Genomic DNA, 25,882 nt, shown 5'->3' on the forward strand with positions numbered 1-25,882 from the left:
CCCGGTGTAGGGGGCTGTGGAGGGACCTACACTAAAGCTCCTACGGGGCGGGGGGCTGCCCCTGCCCCTCATTCCCCAGTGCCCCCCCCCCCCAAGCAGCGCCGCAGAGGAAGAGGTGGTTTCCTCTCCGCTGGGGCTGACCCAAGCCCCTTTGCCAGCGCTGCAGCTGTCTCCGCTCTGCGCCCCTGCCCCTACCGGGCGGCGGCGGCGGCTGCTGCCCACGCGGGTGCCTGCGCCAGGGCCCCGAGCCCGCTCTCGCGTCCGGCCGCGGCGGCGGCGCTCCCCGGGCAGGCCCCGGCGTGCGGAGGGCCTGGGGGCAGGTGGCCGGGCCGCCGCAGCAAGCGGGACTCCCCCTAGCGGGCAGCGCTCCCCCGCGGCGAACCGGGCCCGAGCCCCGCGGGAGAGGGCGCTGGGCGGAGCGGGGGGCCCTGCCCAGCCGGCTGCCGCAGACAGATGAGGCGCCCGGCGCGCCGGCTGCCGGCACGGGCGGAGATGAAATTCCCGGGCTCCGTCCTCGTCTCCCTGCTCCTCTTCGTGGCCGAGACGGGCACCGCCCTGTACCTGAGCAGCACCTACCGCGCGGCGGGGGACCGCATCTGGCAGGCGCTGACCCTGCTCTTCGCCCTCCTGCCCTGCGTGCTGGTGCAGTTCAACCTGGTCTTCATCCACCGGGAGCTGAGCCGGGACAGACCCCTGGTGCTGCTGCTGCACATCCTGCAGCTGGGACCCCTTGTCAGGTGGGTGGCGGGCTGCTGGCCCGCGTGGGCAGCGTCCTGCCCTCCCGCTTTACTTCATTAAAAAGCATCGCCGCTCCCTTCCAGCCACCTCCCCTGCTGCGCGCCAGCGGCTCCCCCGGGGGGCTCGCAGAGCGGACGAGCGCGCGGGTCGGGGGAGCGGAGCTGTCCCTCTGGCGCTCTGGAGGGCGCATCTTGTTTGCGGCAGCTTTTTCTTTTCTTAGCGAGCCCTCGGCGTTTGTGCATAATACAGCCGTGTACAGCTGTGTGAACGTTTGCAATGTATAGCACACATTGGCATGTGTTACATTTGCGTAGTCTTCAGCTTTGTGGTTGAGATACAGCTGAGGTTCCCGAGATGGAAGCACAGTTGCCTTTGTGTATAAGAGACACCAATTTAGAAACATTCGCTCTCTTTACACGTCTCTGTTGTGTGGATATAGAGATGCGTGTGTGTGTGTATATAGGATTTTTGTGTTCTGCGTGTGTGTGGTACAGCCATGTTTATCCATATGAACTAGATCTGTGCTGTTGTATGTTTCTTTGCACAATGTCCCCCTGCCCAAAACACCCAAAACGTTAGTCTGTTGTATTTCTATAGCTATTCTATCATAGGTGCTAGAACTGGAGTTGCAGGAGGTTTCCATTATATACAGGGTTTACAGTTTGGTTCAATGGTTCTGGGCACCCCCACTATAAAAATTATTCCATCCCCCCTATATTCTATTGGTATGAAGCTGACTGAGTCTCCTTTGTGCTTATGCACCTGCATTAATCAAAGTAACACTAATGCTGTAGAATATGCTTTAATAGTTATTTTGTCAGTCTCTCAGGAACAGTCATGTTGCTGTCCTGAAAGCAAACACAGGAAAAGAAAGGGTGTGGTATTTGCTAACCTGCAGAATCCATAAATCTTAAGACTTAGCACTGAAGAAAATAGGTTATGAGTTCCCCCCCACAGAGGCTGGAAATAAAAAAGGAAGGCCAGGTGGCAAGCAAACAGTTTTCTCTCCTATACAGTGAGATCCTTACTGAGGCTATTTGTTTAGATGGAATCTAGAAGCTGTTTTCTCTTTGTACAGACAAGGCCCATTTCTCTAAAGTTGCTTGATTCTTTGTGAAGATAAGCAGTTTGATAGTTATAGTTACTGGGTAAGTTATATCTTACTGCAAATTTCTGCAACATAGTAACATAGATCAGATTGACTTCACAGGAAGAAAGGGAAACTCCTAGTGTGGCTTAATTTAAATGTTTTATGGTAATGATTCCATTCATATTGTAGTATTTATAATTCTCAAGGGTTTCACTTCTTCCAGAAGGTGTTCTGTTTGACAAGAGAGCCCAAAATTCCACTTGAGATATTGAGTTGAAAGTGCCCTTTGAAACAATATTAGAAAGAAGAATATTTAGATTTGAGTTTCTGCCATCGACCCAGTGCGGTTTAGACACTGCAATAAGTTGACCTAAAGTATTTTGACGCCAGCTACATTATTCACGAAGCTGGAGTTGCATAACTTAGGTCGACTTAACCCTGCCCCAAGTTCTGCTACAGTTCCACGCTCTGTCCATTTGAGAAGTCAGAATGAGACGCCACTCTGACTAGTTCACGGTGATATACAGCATATGATGCGTGCTCTGCTGGGCACTTTCAGTTTGGCTCACTGGCTGATGCCCAGTTCACATTTTGAAGGTTTTCTTTGTAATCATAAAGGCTAGAGATTTACTTTCCTCCTTTTATTTATTTATTTATTTCCAAATGAAAGCTCAGATGCTGGAGCACAAGATGGCAGCCACCTGGAAAAAATACTGCCTTGCCTAGCTACAATGATCTAGCCTTGTTTGGTTCCTGAACATGACAGAATAAGTATACTTTATAAACCTGCTTATTGTCTCATCCTCAGTACCACCTATATTAGCTGGACATTTGCTGTCACAAAAGTAATTACAACAGGGACATCATACAGCTAGTAGCCTTCCCGTTCATGGAGAGAATGTTTGTGTTATGAAAGAGCATATACTTGCCTTTTGCCAATTTTATTTTCCCCCTCTATAATAGGAACAGTTTCTCTATAAGTACTCAAAGTGATTTGTAGAGTAATATTGCCAATATCACACAGTGACCTGACTCTAGTCTTTGAGATATAGGCAAGTCTGAGAAAGGATACATTTCAATGTAATTGGCTGGGACGAAGTGACGGCAGGACACTATCTGGGATTTCTGTGGCACTTCAGGTTGATGCCATGCTTTGTGAATGCAGTTATTCCTTTGAATGCTTGGAAAAGGTAGTTACACTTATTTAGAATTTTCTTTTTTGAAATGGAGACACTTTAACACCTAAACTGAAGGAGACTATAAAAGCAAAGTGACTTAAAAGCATTTCAGTGGAAGGTTTAATGTTCTTTTCTGGAGAAAACCTCAAATTACACTTTGGCCAAGTACAATCTCATCCCATTATCCAATTGTCTCTTTGTTCTGTGTTTGTACAGACCACAGCATAATGGTACATGACTAGGGCTCCTATGTACTATTGCAATACAGATAATTAGTAATCGGAGCATCACTCTGGGATTCATGAAATTCTCCCGTTATTATTTGTACCATAGTGATCAGCTCTCCCAAACATTGCCATAGGTGGCACCCAAGAAAAAAGGGACTAGATCCACAAAGGGGTCTTAAGCATTGCAATGTCTAAATGTTAGGCAGCACACTGCCTACTGGAATCAACAGCCCCAAGTAAGGAGCTCAGGCTCTCTATATAAGACAATCAGAAGAGTGTTAAGCACCTAAGAATGAGATCTACAAAAGCTAGCAAGCTGAGCAGGAAGCTGCCTAAGCTAGCCAATAGGAAATGCAGAGGAGAGGGGTGTGTGATAAGGCCACACCCCTTAAGGGATTTAGACACATAAGTCTGGGCTGGAGGGAGGTGTCTCCGTCTGCTAGGGATTCACAGCCAATTTTCATAAAGTTAGGTGCCTAAGCCTTTTCTCCTGGAGGGTGGGAAGGAGTTCCTCCCCTCCCTTATAACTTTTAGCCCAGTGGTTAGAATATTTACTCAGGCTGTGGGAGATATAGGTTCAAGTCTCCCATCTACCTGATAGGGAACAGAGACTTGAGCCTGGGTTTACCACATGTTAGGTGACAGCCTGAACCACTGGGTTATGGAGCTTTCTCAGGGTTGCCTCTTAAAGCTGTTCCACTTTGTATAAATAATTCAATATTCATTGGCTCAGAGACTGGAACTTAGGTCTCCCATCTGAGTGTCTGTGTGTGTCATTGTCCTGTGACAGTTGGCTCCTTTCTGTCTGATATGAACTGTATCTGTTACAGCAAGTACAATATGTAGGATGGGATTTTCAAAAGCACTCAGCATGGCTTAACTGTGTTCCCATTGAAATCAATTGGAGTACTACAGGCTTCAGTGGAAGTAAAATTTAGCCAATATAGTGTACACTCCACCCCTACTGTTCATTAAGTTCTAACATGGGCCTAGAAGGGGGTCAGAGTTCTTACAAGTCACTGGCTCATCAGGTTGGCATGGTCAAGGCACATCAGTTCCCTAGCCAACAGTTCACAATGGTGTGATAGGGCCAGCATCACATCCAACCACCTTTGGCTTCTCTAACCCCATGGAGCAGCGAGGTGAATGGAAGGTGGCCTGTCAGCATGAGATCAAGCAAGTAGCAAACCCACAACTTTCAGGAGTGTACCTGAGCATCTTAACCAGTCAGCTACCACACCTCTTCTAAAGTGGGTGCTTGGTTACAAATTGTCTGCAGTAGGGACTGCCTCTACTTACACAGTAATAAACTATGCTCTTGCAAGAGGCAAAAAAGGATAATACAAAGGGCTTTCATGCAAAACACTGGTGATCAAATCCTGGTCCATTGAAGTCAGGGGTACAAAGTTTTTGGTACTGAACACAATAGAAAGAAATTAAACATTTTGTTATGTGCAAAACTGTATCTACATCAACACTGACAGAAAAGAAACAAGGAATTCACTACAGTTGGGTGGTTTTCCCATTCCATGAAAATTTTCGAGATATTGAAAATATTTCTGCTCCTGAGTTGAGATGAAAAGTCAAAATGTCTAATTTTCATTATTGAAAATCCAAAAATTTTTTGGATCAGGTCAGTCAGAATGTTTTGTTTCAATAATTTTGAAACATTTCATTTCAATTTTGACATTTTAGTTTATATATATATATATATTTACCTTAATTTAACTTTCATTTGAAAACGAAAAGTCATTTTGAACCGAAAATGAAACCTTTTTAATCCCATTTCAACAATTTAGAAACTTAGAAAAACAAACAAAGAGGAAATTGTTCAAAACCTACCCTTTTCTGCAAATAGTCTTGGTATCAACAAATCAGCATTTTCCAAAAAAAAATTTTTTTGCTGAAAAATTCCCCTTTGGCTGTAAAATTCACATACTACAACCAGAGAAATGCCTGCTATACCCAAACTTAAATGTGGTGAACTGCAGGAACAAAAGATAGGCTGAAATTTCCAAAGGCTCCTGACAATTTGGAAGCCCAATACCCACTAAAATTCATGGGAACTGAGTGTCCATATCCTGCAGACGATTTTGAAAATATAAGCCTGAATCGTTTATTAAGTGTTGGAATCTAGGCTCCTAAGTTACAAATGGGTGCTTTTAAAAATTTTACCCAAAGCTAAGCTTAGTGCAGAGTTAGCTGTGCTTTTTGTAGTGATTAGTCTAACTGTGCTTATAGTGTACTTAGCATTCGTGTGTGACTTTTCTCTGCATTTGCTGCCCCCTGCTACTAACACTGGGATCGGTAGACGAGAAGTTGTGCAAGGGGAATGAAGAAATGCTGCTTACTTTCTGCCTCATGCGTTGCTTGTGATTGGGACAGGAGCTAGTTCTGTGTGGAGGAAGAAAGAAACTCAGGCCCAGATCCTCAAAGGTATTGAGACACCTATCTCCCATTGAAATCAATGGGAGTTAAGCACGTTGTCATAAATATAAAGGGAAGGGTAAACCCCTTTAAAATCCCTCCTGGCCAGAGGAAAAATCCTCTCACCTGTAAAGGGTTAAGAAGCTAAAGGTAACCTCGCTGGCACCTGACCAAAATGACCAATGAGGAGACAAGATACTTTCAAAAGCTGGGAGGAGGGAGAAAAACAAAGGGTCTGTGGCTGTCTGTATGCTGCTTTTGCCGGGGATAGAACAGGAATGGAGTCTTAGAACTTTTAGTAAGTAATCTAGTTAGGTATGTGTTAGATTATGATTTCTTTAAATAGCTGAGAAAGGAACTGTGCTGAACAGAATGACTATTCCTATCTGTGTGCCTTTTTTGTAACTTAAGGTTTTGCCTAGAGGGATTCTCTATGTTTTGAATCTAATTACCCTGTAAGGTATCTACCATCCTGATTTTACAGAGGGGATTTCTTTACTTCTATTAAAAGTCTTCTTGTAAGAAAACTGAATGCTTTTTCATTGTTCTCAGATCCAAGGGTTTAGGTCTGTGGTCGCCTATGCAAATTGGTGAGGATTTTTACCAAAGCTTTCCCAGGAAGTGGGGTGCAAGGGTTGGGAGGATTTTGGGGGGAAAGACGTGTCCAAACTACGTTTCTCAGTAAACCCAGTTAGAGTTTGGTGGTGGCAGTGGAGATCCAGGGACAAAGGATAAAATTAATTTGTACCTTGGGGAAGTTTTAACCTAAGCTGGTGAAAGTAAGTTTAGGAGGTTTTCATGCAGGTCCCCACATCTGTACCCTAGAGTTCAGAGTGGGGGAGGAACCTTGACACACGTAAATATGTCTGAGGATCTGGGACTCAGTCTCCAAGTGGAAGGATTGCAATGATGTTCTCTCAGGTGTGAGGGCTAGAGGTTAATTGCATTTTACTAGAGAAAAGGTACAATTAATGCTTTAGTGGTGGTACACAGAAGCACACCCTTCCACAGGTATGGACAGTCGGGTTCAGAGCATTTGCTGTCATGTGTTGCCTTAGTTGTGGTTCTGATAGGGAAACAGCATATCAGGTTATTTAAAAACAAGACTCCTAACCCCACCCCTGTCCCTGCAAATTAGAGAGAATTCCAACACAACCCAGATAGCAGCAGTTTTAGTTTGCTTCTTTGAATATTCCTGGTCTACCTGACCAGCAGGCACTCTTCAAAAGCCTAAGCTTTTCTACAGTTTATTGTTAAAATGTTTTATTTGGGACAATGGTGCGTTCTCAGTCATGGGTTGCTTTTTTAAAACATACAGACTTTCCAGTCAGCTTCTAGGTCTAACAGACATTACTCTCTGGAGTAGTCCACTGGAATAATAATATTAATATAGTCATAGTTTGCTTACCAATAGAAGCCCCTTCCTATCTTTCTGCTGACAGGGCTCAAGGGAGGAGAGGCCTCATCACTGGGATAATTTGAGCTCTTCAGTGTATTTTCTAATTGGTCATTTAAAATCATTTGTCTAAAAATGGCTGAGAACTTAAAAACTGGATGGTAACAACCCACAAATTCAGTGATGATTCAACCTGTTGATGACCCATGGCTACAGTTCTATGGGAAGTATAAGTGAGGGTGGGCAAATGAGTGTGTGGTGCTGGGAAAGTAGTGTTACATTGTGTGCTTGGCAAATGTGGGGTATATGCTGCAGTGAGGGGCTATATGTGTTTGGGGGTTTTTGTGGGTCCTGGTTGTGTTGTTGTGTGGGTGATTTTGAAGAATGGTGGCAGTTGAGCCAGGTAATCCACCATCTATGCAGTCTCCCTCACACAACCAATGAAATTGTTGCATGCAAATTAACTATAGAGTAAGGGTGGTGATTGGTTGAGTTACCTGAGATTGCACAATGGTCTAGGATTCTTGGAATGGTATAGATACAGGCCTTATTGTAGCTGAAAAGCCATGCTGTTGCATAGGTATAATTTATTAAGTCAAAATGGCTGAGACCTTTAAAAATTAGATGTTAACAGACCACAAACCCTAGTGATGATTCAGGCTGGTGATATTCTTAACAAAAAGAGGTCTCCACTATGCATGTAGCTGTTCCTATTGCTTCACAGTGACTCTCAGATATTCTAGGCCTGAGTGACAAGCAGAGAGAGTGACAACCCTGGAATTTTATTATAGATAAGGCTACGTTTACGTCATGGAGGTCATGGAAGTCACAGAATCCATGATTTCCAGAGATCTCCGTAACATTCTCTGCTTCAGCCCCAGGGGCTGCGGGACTCTGGAGCTGGCAGCCAGTGAGGCCCTGGCAGGATTCCAGCGACAGGCAACCGCAGCAACAAGTGACCCCCTGCAAAGTTCCAGCAATAGGTGACAGACTCCTGAGGGGGCCCTGCTCAGGGTTCCAGCAACAGCCTCACGCAGGAAGAGGGGGACCGGTCGGGCGAGTGGCTGGAGTGTCCCATTTTCTCTTTGGGAAATATGGTCACCCTGCAGCTCCCAGCCACCGTGGGCAGAGGGGGAATCCTGCAGCTCCCAGCCACCATGGTTGTGGGGGAAACCATAGAGCCGCAGCAGCAAAAGTCACAGACAGTTCATGGCTTCTGTGAATTTTTGTTTATTGCCCTTGACCTGCCCATGACTTTTACTAAAAATAACCATGACAAAATCTTAACCTTAATTATAGATACTGAATTGTAATAGTAGTAATCTCCATTGGCTGTGGGATGTACTGGTCAGATAATGCACCTGGCTGGCTGTTATGACTCCTTGCTTTCAGGTTGGGATATATAATTCCCCATCACAAATCTAGAACTCAGATGACAGCTACTTATAATTTGGGTCATTAATATAAATCAAAGGCTCAATCCTGAAAATGCTTACTCCAGTGAGTAGACTCATGGATATTAATGTCACATCAAGAGGACAACTCACCATTATGAGTGGGGCCCTACCAAATTCACGGTCCATTTTGGTCAATTTCATGGTCCCAGGACTTTAAAAATCATCAATTTCATGATTTCAGCTATTTAAATCTGAAATTTCAGAGTTGTAATTGTAGGGTCCTGATCCAAAAAGGAGTTGTGGAGCGGGGTGTTGCAAGGTTATTGTATGGGTGGGTTTCAGTATTGCTACTTTTATTGCCTTCAGAGCTGGGCAGCTGGAGAGCAGCGGCTGCTGGCCAGGAGCCCAGCTCTGAAGGCAGAGCCACTGCCAGCAGCAGGGCACAAGTAAGCATGGGATGGGATGGTATTGCCACCCTTCTGACCTGCTGCTGGCAGGGTGCTGCCTTCAGGGCTGGGCAGCTGGAGAGCGGTGGCTGCTGGCCAGGTGCCCAACTCTGAAGGTGGAGCTGCTGTCAGCAACAGTACAGAAGTAAGGGTGGCAGAGTATGGTATTGCCACCCTTACTTCTGCGCTGCTGGTGGTGGGGCGCTGCCTTCAGAGCTGGACGCCCGGCCAACAGCAGCCATTTTCTGGCAACCCAGTTCTGAAGGTAGCACAGAAGTAAGGGTGGCAATACTGTGGCCCCCTAAAATAACCTTGCGACCCCCTGCAACTCCCTTTTGGGTCAGGACCTCCAATTGGAGAAATGCTTGTCTCCCCGTGAAGAGGGATAGCTCAGTGGTTTGAGCATTGGCCTGCTAAACCCAGGGTTGTGAGTTCAATCCTTGAGGGGGCCATTTAGGGGATCTGGGGCAAAAATTGGGGATTGGTCCTGCTTTGAGCAGGGGGTTGGACTAGATGACCTCCTGAGGTTCCTTCTAGCCCTGATATTCTATGATTCTAAATCTGTATAGTATAGGGTAAAAGCACACAAAAGACCAGATTTCACGATTTGTGATGCATTTTTCATGGCTGTGAATTTGGTAGAGCCCTAATCATAGCACAGTAAAGTTGGGAAATAAATTGATTATCAGAGAGCAGGGCACAGTATTAGTAATTGTGAAAATGGGCTTAGAATGTTAATAAGGCTATTGGAAAACCCTTGATTTTTTTTCTATCACTCTTTATCTGTTGATTTACTTCCAGGTGTGTGGAAGTTTTTTACATTTACTTTCATGCGGGGAGATTTGAAGAGCCTTATGTCAGCATCACCAAGAAGAGGCAGATGCCTAAAGACGGACATTCAGAAGAAGTTGAGAAGGAAGTGGGCCAGGCTGAAGGCAAACTGTTTACACATAGATCTGCATTCAGCAGGGCATCTGTGATCCAGGCTTTCCTTGGCTCTGCGCCTCAGCTGACGCTTCAGTTGTATATATGTGTCCTGCAGCAGGAGATCATGGCAGCTAGAAGTATGTACAGTTTGTGTTCTATCCATATATTGGTGGGAGTGAGAGTTGGAGGGTCAGAGGTTATTCTCTGCTGAACTGCCTGCAGTTGCCTCAGCTGGAGGAACGGGCTTGAAACAACTTCATTTGTTGGGCACATTCCAGTGGGTTTCAGCGAGCTGTTACTTTGTACTGCATCCAGGTTCTCCTCTACACCATCAAATTTTGGATTAAAGCACTTATTGTGGCGTCTTCTGGGTGCTGCATAAAAAGCAATATTGTAGATCACATTCATGGCATGATAAGGAGACAAATTATTTGGAGACAGAGGAACTGAGCTATATTTAAGGAGAAAAAAATTGCCCGGTGTTCCCCATTAAACACTTGGCCTGGGTATATGGTAGAGCATATTTTCCCCATGCTGGAACAAAGAACTACTACTTTAAGAAATAAAATAAAATACATACAGAGACACCTGAAAGGATTTCTTCTTCCTTAGCTGTTGCCAAAGTAGATTCTGCTTCTGCTATGGCACCAGAAGGACATGGGCCTGTGCTTCCCCAGCTAACATTCTCTAAGGCCCAATTACCAATCAGGTAAGAAGAGGAAGGATTTGGGCAGCTGTGTGAGCTTTAGGTGGCTGCCTCAGCAAAGGTGCTTCCCTGCCAGATTACTGAATGGCTCCTTTGGCTGGGAAGCCAGCAGGCTATGCACCTTTGTTGGTTTCACAGCTGGGGAAGCCTCGAGAGGGGCCCCATGTAACAACTTATCTAAATATTGTACTTTAGCTGCAAGTTGGGGATAGGACAGGTAGGCACATGCAGGTTCTAGCTCACTAGTGAGGACCGTGCGATGGTGGCAGTTTTCATCTCTCTGACTCATGAAGTGTGAATGTAGGTCTAAGATGATGGTCACAGAGGCAGGTGATTTTGCCCCACTGGCCATCAACTGACCCCTTGTCGTTTTTATTACACTTCTCAGCTGTGCTGCATGACAGCATGCAACAAATGTTGACAGAGGTGAAGTGTTCATTTTGGATGTAATGGGCACTTCCCCCATCACACTGTATGCTCTTTGTATCACCTTGCACAGAAAACAAGTATGCAGAGCTGACTGTAGACCAGGTCCTCCCATGTGGCAGGTGTGCTGCTGCTGCTGACAAAAGATGCTTTAAAAAAAATCAAGTCATGGTCTCAGGTTTCAAACTAAAAGCTATTTCCCCATGCTAATTTCCCCCTACTGTTACTCACACCTTCTTGTCAACTGTTTGAAATGGGCCATCCTGATTATCACTACAAAAGTTTTTCTCCTGCTAATAATAGCCCATCTTAATTGATTTGTCTCATTAGAGTTGGTATGGCAACCCCCATCTTTTCATGTTCTCTTTCTACTGTATTTTCCACTGCATGCATCCAATGAAGTGGGTTTTAGCCCATGAAAGCTTATGCCCAAATAAACGTATTAGTCTCTAAGGTGCCACAATTCATGGTCTGTGTATCCAGCAAAGCTGTGTTTCTACCACCCCATGGACATACCTTTGCATTCTATAACAATACAACAGTGCTGATTTAGAGGTGATACACCCTAGTTACAAGGTGCAGCTCAGCATGCAAAGAGTAACGGAGGAGGAGAAGGATCTTGGAGTATTGGATGATCATAGGATGACTATGAGCTGCCAATGTGATGTGGCCGTGAAAAAAGTTAATGCAGTCTTGGGATGCATCAGGTGAGGTATTTCCAGTAGAGATAAGGAGGTTTTAGTACCATTATACAAGGCACTGGTGAGACCTCACCTGGAATACTGTGTGCAGTTCTGGTCTCCCATGTTTAAGAAGGATGAATTCAAACTGGAACAGGTACAGAGAAGGGCTACTAGGATGATCCGAGGAATGGAAAACCAGTCTTATGAAAGGAGACTCAAGGAGCTTGGCTTGTTTAGCCTAATCAAAAGAAGGTTGAGGGGAGATATGATTGCTCTCTATAAAATATATCAGAGGGATAAATACCAGAGAGGGAGAGGAAATATTTAAGCTCAGTACCACTGTGGACACCAGAACAAATGGATATAAACTGGTCTTTGGGAAGTTTAGACTTGAAATTAGATGAAGGTTTCTAACCGTCAGAGGAGTGAAGTTTTGGAATAGCCTTCCAAGGGAAGGAGTGGGGGCAAAAGACCTATCTGGCTTTAAGATTAAACTCGATAAGTTTATGGAGGAGATGGTATGATGGGATAACATGATTTTGGTAATTAATTGATCTTTAAATATTCATGGTAAATAGACCCAGTGGCCTGTGATGGGATGTTAGATGGGGTGGGATTTGAGTTACTACAGAACATTCTTTCCTGGGTATCTGGCTAGTGAATCTTGACCATATGTTCAGGGCTTAGCTGATTGCCATATTTGGGGTCGGGAAGGAATTTTCCTCCAGGGCAGATTGGAAGAGGCCCTGGAGGTTTTTCGCCTTCCTCTGTAGCATGGGGCACAGGTCACTTGCTGGAGGATTCTCTGCACCTTGAAGTCTTTAAAACACGATTTGAGGACTTCAATAGCTCAGACATAGGTGAGAGGTTTTTTGCAGGAGTGGGTGGGTGAGATTCTGTGGCCTGCGTTGTGCAGGAGGTCCGACTAGATGATCATAATGGTCCCTTCTGACCTTAGTATCTATAAGATTGAAAGAGTGAAATTTAGACTGATCAATTTATGCCCAGGTGTAGTGCAAGCACGCACATACAGGCTTTCCACACACATCTGTCAAAGTACCTCACTGCTGACTGGCAGCAGCCTTCTTTTCCATGTTGGGAGTACACACTGAATTTTTTTGACATTATGACATAGTGAAATGGTCGCAAGAGACTGGACTAAGATCACTGAACAAATTACTTATTCAGAGCTAGTCAATTAGCCTTTGGCAATGGTACTTTTTAAACAGCCAAAACGAAGTTTCCTTTTCCAGACCTCTCAAAAGCAATGGATCTACTTGTACAGGGAACTGGATTTTCACAGTGCAATGTCCATTACCAGAATGAATGCATCTAAAGCAGCTGGCACCAAGGAATTAATCAGCATATAGTGATATTATGTCAGCTTAAGCAGCTGCCAGCTTTATTTTTTAAAGGCACCCAAAGTGCTTATTTAGGCACATAGCTGTAGATTATTGAAAAACAAAGCATTGCTCTGGCTACTTTATTGTGCCTGACAGCTAAGATGAATTAGTCATGCTCAGGGTGAACCATGGCATGGGGATGAGAACAGAATAGAAGTATCCTGCATTGAGCAACGTAATTAGCACTTGGTCTCCAAGTGCTGATCTGCAGATGGCATTTGCTTCAGAAAGGTCATCTGGGTTGTTTTTCCCCCACTAGTACTGTTGGCTGCTAGTTGCTGTCACCAAGAAGAAAGGCTCTGTCTCGGGTCATTAGGATTGATACAGAATAACAAATACAATGGCAATTGGTACATTCACCAAAACCAGAATGGTCAAAAAACTTCACAGTTCTGAATCACAAATTCATAAGCAAATTCCTCCACTCGGACAAAGACAGCAACTACCATGCATGCTGCATTCTCCCCCACGCTCCTGGCTTTGGAGCAGCTTAGAGCAGATAAGTGTCACTATGTAATACTGAATGAAAGGGATCGACTGATTATTTGGAAAGCATTGCACCTGCGTCTTCAGACTGTGATCCTTCCTTCAGACATTTGGGTCTTATTAAAATTTCTTTGTAACTTTCAAAACTGGACTTAAGCCTGTTTTAAACAGGAGGCTGAAAGTTGGCAAGAGTGCATTTGTTTAGTTTGTGAATTAATGCATGTTGCCATGGGTGCCTCTTCTCATAAGCTGTAATACTGAGGAGGACCTAAATCAAGGACCAGAAGGACTTTCTTATACCTAGAGTTAAACATGGTGCTATTTACCTGCTCACAGCTAATTTGTGTTGAGATTGTTTGGATGAATGTAGTACTTGTGAAAGGTATCGCAGTGACTTGGGCCATGGTGTGAACATGGGGGTAGCATGGTCTGGTGGTTAGAATACAGCGTTAGGAATCCGGAGGCTTCAGTTCTGTGCTTCACTCTGCTGCTGATTTGCTGTGTGTCCTTGGGCAAATCATAGAACATCTCGCATCTCAGTTTCTTCCTCACTTGTACAATACTTATCCAAATGTATAAAGTGCTTTGGGAACTCAAAGCTTCATGAATTAGTCACAGAAAAGCTCATTGCTCAGGCTGTAGCACATCAAGGTTCTCCACACCACATCACTCCACTAATTCTTCATGCCCCAATCCTTCGTCTCCTTGCTTAGACTGTCATCAGCGGAGTTAAAATAACCTTCAATTACTGTTTATTTTGACAGGATCATCTCCTAACTCGCTTACCCTAGGAAATGGACGGATTTCCTACCGGTATAGCAGCTTCTTTTGAAAAAGATTGTGTTAAAGAAGGTGGTAGTAGTGACTATAACTCTTATGAAAAGATGCAGTATCTGATTACGTGGCCTTTGAAACACATTTGTTTCTGCAACATGACAATCCTAGTGAATATAAACTGGGATTTTTAGCAAGGACGGAGAAGCATTATGTGATTTCTAGGCATCCTTGCCAATGCCAGATATATTAAGATGCTGCTGCAGATTCTGCTATCCCAGCAAGCTGTCAGCCACAGAACTCTTCCTTGTCAGTATTTAGGACAACGTTTTTAAGAGGTGTGGGATACATTTCAGTATTATTAAGTGTTTTTAAAGAGGGAAATTATGGATTTAGACCATATTTTCACATCTCGGTCCCAAACCTTAGGTACCAAAATAAGTGACCTTAATTGTAGAGTGGCCTGAGCACAGGTTTAGGTAACTAATTGTAGAGACCAAAGATGGAAAATTCTGGATTTAGTGGCTAGATTCTGCTAGGTGTCAGTATTATTAGCATACCATGGTACGATTCACGTAAGGCAGCAGTCACCCTCATGTTACTAAGAGGTGGGGAAGGACAGGTTTTGTCAGCCATAAGTCACTAAAAAACCAAAAACTTAGGAGTGCTAGAAGTAGAGTGTCACTCAAACTACTGGTTCTTAAAAAGAATATTGCCCCAATCTTCCAAGGAGAGTGGAATCCTTTATCACACAGCACTGCAGTTGAGGGACTTAAGACAGCTTCAGGGGAAAAATCTTTGACTCCATCATCCCCTCACTTCCTCACTGATCTTCATAGTGGGTGCTGAGCCAGGCACATGTCCACTGCAGGCAATGTTACTCCTTTACATTTTCCTCCCTGGCTGCCCCACGGTATCATTCCCACTGGTTTGATTGTGGCATTTGAATTGATGACCGGTAGGCTGTTACAAGCATGGGACTTTGGGTATAGAGCAAGCTTGGGCTACAACCTGATGCTGTACATGATTGCTACCAATGGGAAAATACCCATACAGAATAGGAAGTAGCTTCCAGGAGCTGTGAAGGCAAATGGGCTAAAGAGATTTTTTTTTTTTTGACTCACTAAAGGGGGACCAGGTAGTGTTCTGAACACTTGCCAGCTTATCAAACAGGTGGCAGGCAACTTTCTGAACCAGGAAAAAGTTTTAGTGAGAGCATTCACTCACTTTTAAGAGCTAATTAAGCAAAAAATCATTTTTGCAATTTTTTTTAAAATAAAGAGCCAATTCTGAACTTGAGAAGATTTCTAAGAGTGCTGAAAGGACAGGCTCTCATTGGTATTCATAACTGTGTTCACTTGCTGTTCTGCTTTTGGCCAGTACTGTATTCTGTAGGAGATAATGTTTTAAAAAATCCTCATACCATGTACAAAACATAAGAATTTGTTTTTAAGGAAAAACTGCAGAAAAATCAAGTGAGAAACAAGCAAATACAAAATGCATTTTCCTGGAGAAATCCTTCCCCATAATGGAACATGCATATTGCCATTGTAATTGCTATTCAGCCTTACAAACTGATATTGAGTGTCTAGATTCATGGGTAATTCATTGTTGGATGTTCTATTCCAAATGAATTGAGAGATGTTTCAGGACACACTGGTAGTTAAAAATGTACAAGGAAAATCCCACTAGTTACTCCAAGATCCTAAAATAGCTCCATTTCTTACAGAGTCATGTTCAGAGATTAATTCCTTTAAATAGAAGAACCTCATGAGCATGGTTAAATAGCTGTAATAAAGAAGTGAATCTGGTCCTTTTGTAGGATAATGAAGCATAAACTAATTGAAGGTTGCAGACAGCATTGGTTGCTAAGTACTAAATTAAAATAATTGGCATAGCAATTGAGATCTACCTGATCTGTTTATCTTATTTTATCTAATAAAATAGAATATGCTGTAGCATCACCAATTAGTTTAATATTCAGCAAATATTTTCCCCTAAACCCTAAAAGAAATGACTGTATAATTTATTGGTTTTACTTTAATTGTTTGCATTTAAAACACTCCCTTGTATGAAAATGCAAAGGTTAAGGCTAAAAATTTCAAACATGGATGCCTGAAACTTGTGTCCTAAATCTATAATTCAACACCTAAAATAAAAGTGGCCTGATTTTCATGGGGGCCGAACGTATGTAGCACCCAATAGCTTTGTGGCTGCTCAGCATTTCTGAAAAATCAAGCCACCTATTTTTAGATGTCTAATTATAGATTAAGGAGCCTTAACTTTAGGCATCAGGTCTGAGAACTCTGTTCTCATTTGAGTTTGCTGATGCATTTTTCCAGTATCTTAATTCACAGCTCAAATCCCAGTAGTCAGCTAAAAAAGCACTTTAGCAACTGATATTATGGAGTATCAAAATGCTGCTGTCACGGTTTCACATGACACTGAGTTCAGATGCTGCGTGACAGTTCTGAACTCCCGTCTCCATTTCTTGTCATGGCGAGAGGCCGCACTTTGTTGCTTTAAGTGCCTGGGAGATGCCCATCCTGGCAGCACAAAGCCTTGCTGTAGTGCCGGCTGCTGTCACTCTAGGTGCCAGACACCAAACACTCTTTGCTGCGTTTAAATAACAATGAAGCCCCTTCACTTGGGGAACCATAAGTAGGTGTGGGGGAAATACAGAAGGGTGGATTTCCATAGCTACAAGTCAGCATCTCCAAATTCAGTCTGGAAGGTTCTATAATTTTGGGGGAGCTGGAGAAATAAAGAACATAAAATGTAGTCAGGTGAATAAATGTTCAGTTGATGCCACGTGTATCTTTTCCACAAGGAGACGAAGAAGGTTCTTTGGCTAGGGTGCTGGCCTGGAACACGTGGGTTCAATTCTCAGCTCCACCACACACTTCCTCTGTGACCTTCAGCAAGTCTCTGTGCCTCAGTTCCCCTTCGGTAAAACTTCCCTACCTCACAGGGGTGTTATGAGGGATAAATACATTAGACATTGTGAGGCACTCAGATACTGCAGTGTGGGTGGGGGGAGAAAGGGAAGGATATCAGTACCTCAGACAGATATTGCACAGACAACAGAGTTTGGAAAAAACACTTTAAATCTTTTGGTTTCCTCAGCATTCCCTATCTAGAAAATAGGGATAATAATACCTTTGTAAATTGTTTTGAAATCCTAGGTTAAAAAGCACTATGCTATTGCAAAGTATTATTTTATTAAAGCATTTACATTGTGTTTGTGGGGTGTTTTTTTTTGTTTGTTTTTTACAAATGTCTCAAGGTGTTTCCTAATTTACAGACAGATAAAAGTAGCATCAGACATAAAGCACTGTGAGCTGTGATTTTAAAAAACTAACTCGGCCTACCACTAGCCACTAATGGATGGGTGGTTGATTCCATAGCTGTAGAGCATCATTGCCAAAATCCCATGCCCAAAGGTAACTCCCCCAAGTAACCTTTATGATCACACTGGATAGGGTGCCAGTGACAGCCTCTGATCTGTGTCTGATCAACTGACCACACAGTAAAAACAACGAGGAGTCCTTGTGGCACCTTAGAGACTAACAGATTTATTTGGGCATAAGCTTTCATGGGCTAGAACCCACTTCATCAGATGCATGGAGTGGAAAATACAGGAGCAGGTATAAATACATGAAAAGATGGGAGTTGCCTCACCAAGTGTGAGGTCAGTCTAACGAGGCAATTCAATTGACGGCAGGATACCAAGGGAGGAAAAATAACTTTTGAAGTGGTAATGAGAGTGGCCCATTTCACACAGTTGACAAGAAGGTGTGAGTAATAATAGGGGGAAATTAGTATTGGGGGAAATTAGGTTTAGGTTTTGTAATGACCCATCCACTCCCAGTCTTTATTCAGGCCTAATCTGATGGTATCCAATTTACAAATTAATTCCAGTTCTGCAGTTTCACGCTGGAGTCTGTTTTTTAAAGTTTTTTTTATTGAAGAATTGCAACTTTTAGGTCTGTTATTTAGTGACCAGGGAGACTGAAGTGTTCTCCTACTGGTTTTTGAATGTTATGATTCCTGATGTCATATTTGTGTCCATTTATTCTTTTGTGTGGAGACTGTCCAGTTTGGCCAATGAACTTGGCAGAGGGACTTTGCCGGCACATGATGGCATATATCACATTGGTAGATGTGCAGGTGAACGAGCCCCTGATGGTGTGGCTGATGTGATTAGGTCCTACGATGGTGTCCCTTGAATAGATATGTGGACAGAGTTGGCACCAGGGTTTGTTGCAGGGTTTGGTTCCTGGGTTAGTGGTTCTGTTGTGTGGTGTGTAGTTGCTGGTGAGTATTTGCTTCAGGTTGGGGGGCTGTCTGTAGGCAAGGACTGTCCTGTCTCCCAAGGTCTGTGAGAGTGAGGGATTGTCCTTCAGGATAGGTTGTAGATCTTTGATGTGCTGGAGAGGTTTTAGTTGGGGGCTGAAGGTGACAGCTAGTGGCGTTCTGTTACTTTCTTTGTTGGGCCTGTCTTGTAGTAGGTGACTTGCGGGTACCCTTCTGGCTCTGTCAATCTGTTTCTTCACTTCCGCAGGTGGGTATTGTGGTTTTAAGAACACTTGATAGAGATTCTGTAGGTGTTTGTCTCTGTCTGAGGGATCGGAGCAAATGCGGTTGTATCTTAGAGCTTGGCTGTAGACAATGGATCATGTGGTGTGGTCTGGATGAAAGCTGGAGGCATGTAGGTAAGTATAGCAGTCAGTAGGTTTCTGGTATAGGGTGATGTTTATGTAACCATCGCTTATTTGCACTGTAGTGTCTAGGAAGTGGACCTCTTGTGTGGACTGGTCCAGGCTGAGGCTGATAGTGGGGTGAAAATTGTTGAAATCTTGGTGGAATTCCTCAAGGGCCTCCTTCCCATGAGTCCAGATGATGAAGATGTCATCAATGTAGCACAAATAGAGTAGGGGCATAAGGGGACGAGAGCTGAGGAAGCATTGTTCTAAGTCAGCCATAAAAATGTTGGCATACTGTGGGGCCAGGCAGGGGAGGGATAGCTCAGTGGTTTGAGCATTGGCCTGCTAAACCCAGGGTTGTGAGTTCAATCCTTGAGGGGGCCATTTAGGGATCTGGGGCAAATATTGGGGATTGGTCCTGCTTTGAGTAGGGGGTTGGACTAGATGACCTCCTGAGGTCCCTCCAACCCTGTGATATTCTATGATTGTACCCATAGCAGTCCCGCTGACTTGAAGGTATAAATTGTCTCCAAATCTGAAATAGTTGTGAGTGAGGACAAAGTTCAGCCACCAGGTTTGCCGTGATGGTATCGGGCATGCTATTCCTGATGGCTTGTAGTCCATCTTTGTGTGGAATGTTGGTGTAGAGGGCTTCTACATCCATAGTGGCTAAAATGTTTTTTTTCTGGAAGATCACCAAAGGATTGTCGTTTCCTCAGGAAGTCAGTGGTGTCTTGAAGATAGCTGGGAGTGCTGGTAGCGTAGGGCCTGAGGAGAGAGTCTACATAGCCAAATAATCCTGCTGTCAGGGTGCCAATGCCTGAGATGATGGGGCATCCAGGATTCCCAGGTTTATGGATTTTGGGTAGCGTATAGAATACCCCTGGTTGGGGCTCTAGGGGTGTGTCAGTGTAGATTTGTTCCTGTGCTGCATTAGGGAGCTTCTTGAGCAGATGGTGTAGTTTCTTTTGGTAATCCTCAGTGGGGTCAGAGGGTGATGGCCTGTAGAATGTGGTGTCAGAGTTGTCTAGCAGATTCTTGTTCCTATTCACACAGTGTAGTTAATTAGATCTTTTCCATTCATGGAAAAATGAACTAGGTATTAGCTGCCACCAAATTCACCCTTGTTTTTAGTGTGCAGGTTTGGTAGGGAGAAGGGCTCCCTCTCTAAGAGTGAGGTAGTATGTTTTGATCACAATTGCTAGACTCTGTTTCCTTTCCCAGAGAATGGGACAGACATTGCTTTCTCCTACTTTTCTGCTCCCCTTATCCCCCAATCCTGGGGCCATCCAGGAGCTGGTTTAGCCCTTGGCAGAAGCTAAAATAACCTCAGAGGCTCTGACTTGTGCTGGCTATGAACAACTCCATAGGGGCCATTTTGTCAGCCCTGGATTGCCGAAGCACAGTGCACTTTGGTGATGCTCTCACCCACTGTGACCACACCTCCTAAATCAGTGAAAGGACGTGGGTGGTGTAGAATGGCTGCATACTACCTACGGATTCCCCTAGAACAGTGGTGCCCAAACTTTTCTTGTTGCCCCCCCTCCCCCCCCCTTACCAGTCATGGCATCTGTCCACACCCCCTAGTTGGCTCAGCAGAGGAGCTTAGGCTGAAGGTGGAGCCGGGGGCAGAACTGAGGAGGGGGGAGGAGCTGTGGCTAGAGGCAGAGCTGGGCTGGGGGTGAAGAGGGAGTGAGGGCAGAGCTGGGCTGGGGGCAGAGCTAGGGTTGCCAGGTGTCTGGTTTTTGACTGGAATGCCCAGTCGAAGAGGGACCCTGGAGGCTCTGCTGAGCACAGCTGACCAGGCCACTAAAAGCCCGGTTGGCCGCGGCCATCGCTGGCTCCATGAGGCTCCCAGAAGCAGCCAGCATGTGCTCCGGCTCCTAGGTGCAGGGACGGCCAGGGGGCTCCGCGTGTTGCCCCCACCCCGAGCGCTGGCTCCGCAGATCTCATTGGCTGGGAACTGTGGCCAGTGGAAGCTGTGGGGGTGTCGCCTGCAGATGGGGGCAGCGCATAGAATTCCCTGGCTGCCCCTGTGCCTAGAAGCCAGAGGGACATGCCAGCTGCTTCCGGGAGCCGCCTGAGGTAAGCAAGACCCCAAACACCTTCCCGCACCCTAACCCCCTGTCCCAGCCCTGATCCCCCTCCCACATTCCAAACCCCTCAGCTCTACCTCCCAGCCCAGAGCCCTCTCCCACACCCCAACCCCCTGCTCCAGCCGGGTGAAAATGGCAGGGGCAGGGCAAGGGTGTTCGGTTTTATACAGCCAGAAAGTTGGCAGCCCTAGACAGAGTGAAGGCAGAGTGGAGCTGCGGCTGGGGGGGTAGCTGGGCTGAGGGCAGAGCGGGGCTGGGTGGTGCTCCCCACGCCTCGGGCCTGGGCCCCACTGAACGCCCCCTCCCCAAACATTCCTCCACGCCCTATAAGGGGTATGCCCCACAGTTTGGGGACCACTGCACTAGAGAAGGGAAGTCCCCGGCTGGCCTGTTAAAGTAGCTTTCCAGTTGCTTTGTACTACCTGAATGTGTTGCATTTAACGTTTGCTAAAACAGAAAGTTCTCATAATCTTTTCTTTTCGCAGGCATCTTCATGGTCCTTTCTCTGCTGTCGATTGTATATGGTGCATTACGCTGCAATATCCTGGCTATTAAGATTAAGTATGATGATTATGACATCAGCGTGAAAGCTGCAGCCTACCTCTGCATATTCCTCTGGAGAAGCTTTGAGATTGCCACCCGGGTTGTAGTCTTGGTCCTTTTCAGTTCTGTGCTTCAAATCTGGGTCCTGCCTGTGGTGCTCCTGAATTTCTTTGGCTTTTTCTTTTACCCCTGGATTCTCTTTTGGCAAAGCAAGTCGCCTTTCCCTGAAAATATAGAGAAGGCTTTGACCAGGGTGGGCACAACCATTGTACTGTGCCTCCTCACCTTCTTGTATGCTGGCATTAACATGTTCTGCTGGTCAGCAGTGCAGCTGAAGCTAAATGATCCTGACTTAATTAACAAATCCCAAAATTGGTACCGACTGGCTGTATATTATATGCTACGGTTCACCGAGAATGCCTTCCTCCTCTTGCTGTGGTATGTCTATAAAACAGATGTCTACCTGTACGTGTGTGCCCCTTTATTAGTCTTGCAGCTGCTGATTGGCTATTGCATGGCCATCCTGTTCATGCTGGTGTTCTACCAGTTCTGCCACCCTTGCAAAAAGCTCTTCTCATCCAGTATTTCAGAAGGTTTGCTGTCATGTTTCAAGTACCTCTGCTTTGCTTGCAAACTGCCTAAGGCCACCGTGCCTGTGGATAAGGTGGACTTGAAATCACCAGATGGTACTGGTGATGATTCACAGGCCAGTTACAAGACAAATGAGTCTCAGAATGGGAATCCGCATCAGAGTGTTTCTTCCAATGCGTAAAGTGGCTAGTGGCAAGCAGGCAGAACCGGAAAGCTACTGCAGTTACCCAAAGAATTGTGTACCTTGGACTCTGAGCCTTGTTAATTTTTCTGCCAGTCCAGCTGTACTGCATGGGTACTCTGACATGCACACGCATATGGCACACTTGACATGTGTACACATACAGCAACCACTGTCTGTGGATTTATATTACATGGTGATTCCACACAGAGGTTTATCATCTGCTTAGTCTGAAATCCCTACAGGAGATGTCTTTAAATCGTAGCAAAATGGACCTGACCCTGGTCTGGTTCCTTCAGGAGGTCTGAGGAGAATGAGAAGACCTAGGAAATGCAATTTGTAGAGAGTATCATGAGAGCAGGCCCCTTCAGCATGGAAGCTGAGCATAGTCCTGGACTACCTAGTAATTGTAGATGATTAGCTGTGGTCTAGCTGGTTTTCTGCTTTTAAGATAATCAGCTCTTACGTCACATGCATCCGACGAAGTGGGTATTCACCCACGAAAGCTCATGCTCCAATACGTCTGTTAGTCTATAAGGTGCCATAGGACTCTTTTTGCCAGCTTTTACATCCTGACTGGTGCAATACCATACCACAGTCCTTTGTGACATCAGGATTGGACTGCTTCAAGGCATCTGCTTCAAGGCATTCTATACTAGGCTGCCTAAGACGCAGGCCAGTTCCCTACTGCTAGCATTAGAGTGTGATTATTTCTGAGAATGGCCAGAGGGCATTAGGCTGATGCACTCTCTCACTGTCTGCATTTGCCACTTCTTAGTTTGCAGATGGAGTTTAAAGTATACATTGTAATGTTTAAAGCCTTGAATGGACGGGGTGTCATGTACATTACCAAACGCCTGACACAGTGTGTCTGGAACCATCTCTAACTAGAGGCAGAGTGGGGCTTCCATATCAATGGGTCGTATAGCAGCAAAAGAAATTCAGCTCATCTTTTTCATTTAATGTTTTTTGGTTATCACAGCATCAGTATTCTGGACTACCTTGCCCTGTTGACGTCAGAAGTGCCACAGATTTGAGTCCTTTTAAAAGAGGAGCTTAAAGACTTTTTGGCATAACATCATCTTGATTAATCAAAATGATTTGTGTGCTTCATAAGGTGCTGAGAACGCTTTGGCAGCTGGGCACCCCAGAAAGACAATTTATTAGAAGCGTTTTAAAAAGGTTTGTTTTGTTTTAAAATGCAATCTATTGACTGCAAGTCTGAAGAATGTATTCACTTATTCAGCCTTTTACGTTTGATTCAGCGCCTTGTGTTTGTCCTGAGCCTAACACACTGTGGGTGCTACTGGAAATAAATGATAGGAATTCATTAGCTGGAATCCCCTTTACCATTCATTGGCTAAGTCTCTATTCTGCTTTAAAGTAGAATGTGACATCCTTGAAAGAAACCATGATATCAATGCACCTGTATCAGAATTGGCATGAGATGGGAGTAGGAACAGAGACATGGAAAGTTGCACTCGCTCCTAGAATGCTGCAAGAGTCTGAGCTCTTTTTATTACTGGAGTCTAAATGAATGTTTTCATGCTGCGCTTGTACAGTGTAGCTATTATTTTTTTACTTTGGTCTGTGTGTGTGCATGTGGCATATATATAATTATAAATACCTCATTACTTTATGAGGTGGGATAGTGTAAAGGCTTTCTTGGCATGAGTTTGGCATGGGCACATGACTCACATGTGGGGTTGACACCTACTCTGTCAATTAGTCCACTTCCCCAGGTAGGTTTGGAATAAGTTCTCGGGGAGACTGCAATATTTCCGTGTAAAGAAAAAACATTCTAGATCATTTGCAGAAGTTTAAGTTTCTTAAACAATGAGTTAGAGGAACAGATGGTGGAAGCTGTAATTGTCTTCAGTGGAGCTACAGTGATTTACACCAGCTAAGAATATAGTGCAGAATTTTTTTTTCTCGGTTCAAGCCTGTACAGTTGGACACACAGGGGTGTATTTTCCAACTTACAGTAGAACCTCAGAGTTGCAAACACCAGAAGTGATCAGTTAAACATACTCCTCCTTTGGAACTGTAAGTAAGCAATCAGGCAGCAGCAGAGACCAAAAAAAAAAAGTAAATACAGTACAGTACTGGGTTAAACGTAAACTACTAAAAAATTAAGGGAAAGCAGCATTTTTCTTCTCATAGTAAAGTTTCAAAACTGTATTAAGTCAATGTTCAGTTGTAAACTTTTGAAAGAACAACTGTAACGTTTTGTTCAGAGTTACGAACATTTCAGAATTACAAACCACCTCCATTCCCAAGGTGTTTGTAACTCTGAGGTTCTACTGTACTTTGCTGAAGTTGGGTGTCTAACTTCATATTTAGACACCCAACTGATGACTATGAAAATCATCAGTAGGTTCCTGAATACCTAATTAATTGCTAATTTAGCACCTAGGTCTGACATTTCGCCCCTTGTCAATTAAGGCAGTTTAGCTTACCCTGAAGAAAGGATATTACTCCTGGGGAAATTCTGTGCCAAAAAAGTTAAAATTCTGTGCACAATATTTTAAAATTCTGAAAATTCTGTATATTTTATTTGTCAAAATAACACTATACAATCACACCAATTTCAATTATTTAGGTATTTTGAAATGAAATACCATCAGCAACTATACAATGTAGACCAGCCTAATGTCTGTAACAATACAGACACACAAAAATTGCTGCAGGAGTAGAGTTAAGGAAGCCCCTACAACAACCCAGTTCCTCTGCCCCTTCCTGCTAGAGCCCAGCAGGGGGGCCAGACAGCCACACCCCCTCCCTCTCCAGAGCCCAGTTGCAGCCCCCGCCCCCCCCCCAGCCCAGACACTCACACGCACCCCCTCCCCACCAGAGCCAAGCTGCGGGCCTGCCCCCAGCCCAGACACCCACATCCCCTACCCACCCCCCGAGCCCAGCTGCACCTCCAGCCCGGAAACTTGCACCCCTCCGCCACAGAGAGTAGGGATCCAGAGGGAGAAACAGCCTGATGCTGGCTCCAGGGCTTGTATAGAGTTTCATGCACGGTGCCTCCTTCCTTCAGGGCGTCCGGGGAACTGCAGCTGTCTGGCACCCTCTAGCTTCCTCCCCCTGGTTCTGCTGGGTCCAGTGCTCCCTAGTAGCAGCTAGCAACTCTACAGCCCATTTCTGGGGTGGGGGAAAGGAAATTGTGCAAAAATTTGAATTTCTGTGCAAATTCTGCATTGTGCAGTGGTGCAGAATTCCCCCACAAATAGGATATTAAGAATAATACCAATGCAGTTCTCTGAGATTTCTAAAGCATTTTCCCCTGTAATTCATATGGTTTATGTGGGATAAATAATGGTGGTGTGATTTTGCCATTTGGGAATAATGTGATCTTCCCAAATTCAGGCCAATAAGATACTTATACCACACTAAAATAAATAGCAGAAGCTGACATCTGAGAGTCTAGTATACACATAGCCATAGTCAGTAGTGTT

At 44.7% G+C, this 25,882-nt stretch overlaps 1 protein-coding gene across 1 annotated transcript; it reads left to right on the forward strand.

Moving 5' to 3' along the window:
• Positions 1 to 492: 492 nt before the first annotated feature.
• On the forward strand, positions 493 to 22,924 carry XK (X-linked Kx blood group antigen, Kell and VPS13A binding protein). Its single transcript, XM_077807218.1, has 3 exons — positions 493 to 737; positions 9,701 to 9,963; positions 21,592 to 22,924. Exons 1-3 carry the CDS (start codon positions 493 to 495, stop codon positions 22,419 to 22,421), a joined length of 1,338 nt encoding a protein of 445 aa, XP_077663344.1. The 3' UTR covers positions 22,422 to 22,924.
• Positions 22,925 to 25,882: the final 2,958 nt, after the last annotated feature.

This window comes from Eretmochelys imbricata, chromosome 1 (assembly GCF_965152235.1).
Source record: "Eretmochelys imbricata isolate rEreImb1 chromosome 1, rEreImb1.hap1, whole genome shotgun sequence".
NCBI classification, from domain to species: domain Eukaryota; kingdom Metazoa; phylum Chordata; order Testudines; family Cheloniidae; genus Eretmochelys; species Eretmochelys imbricata.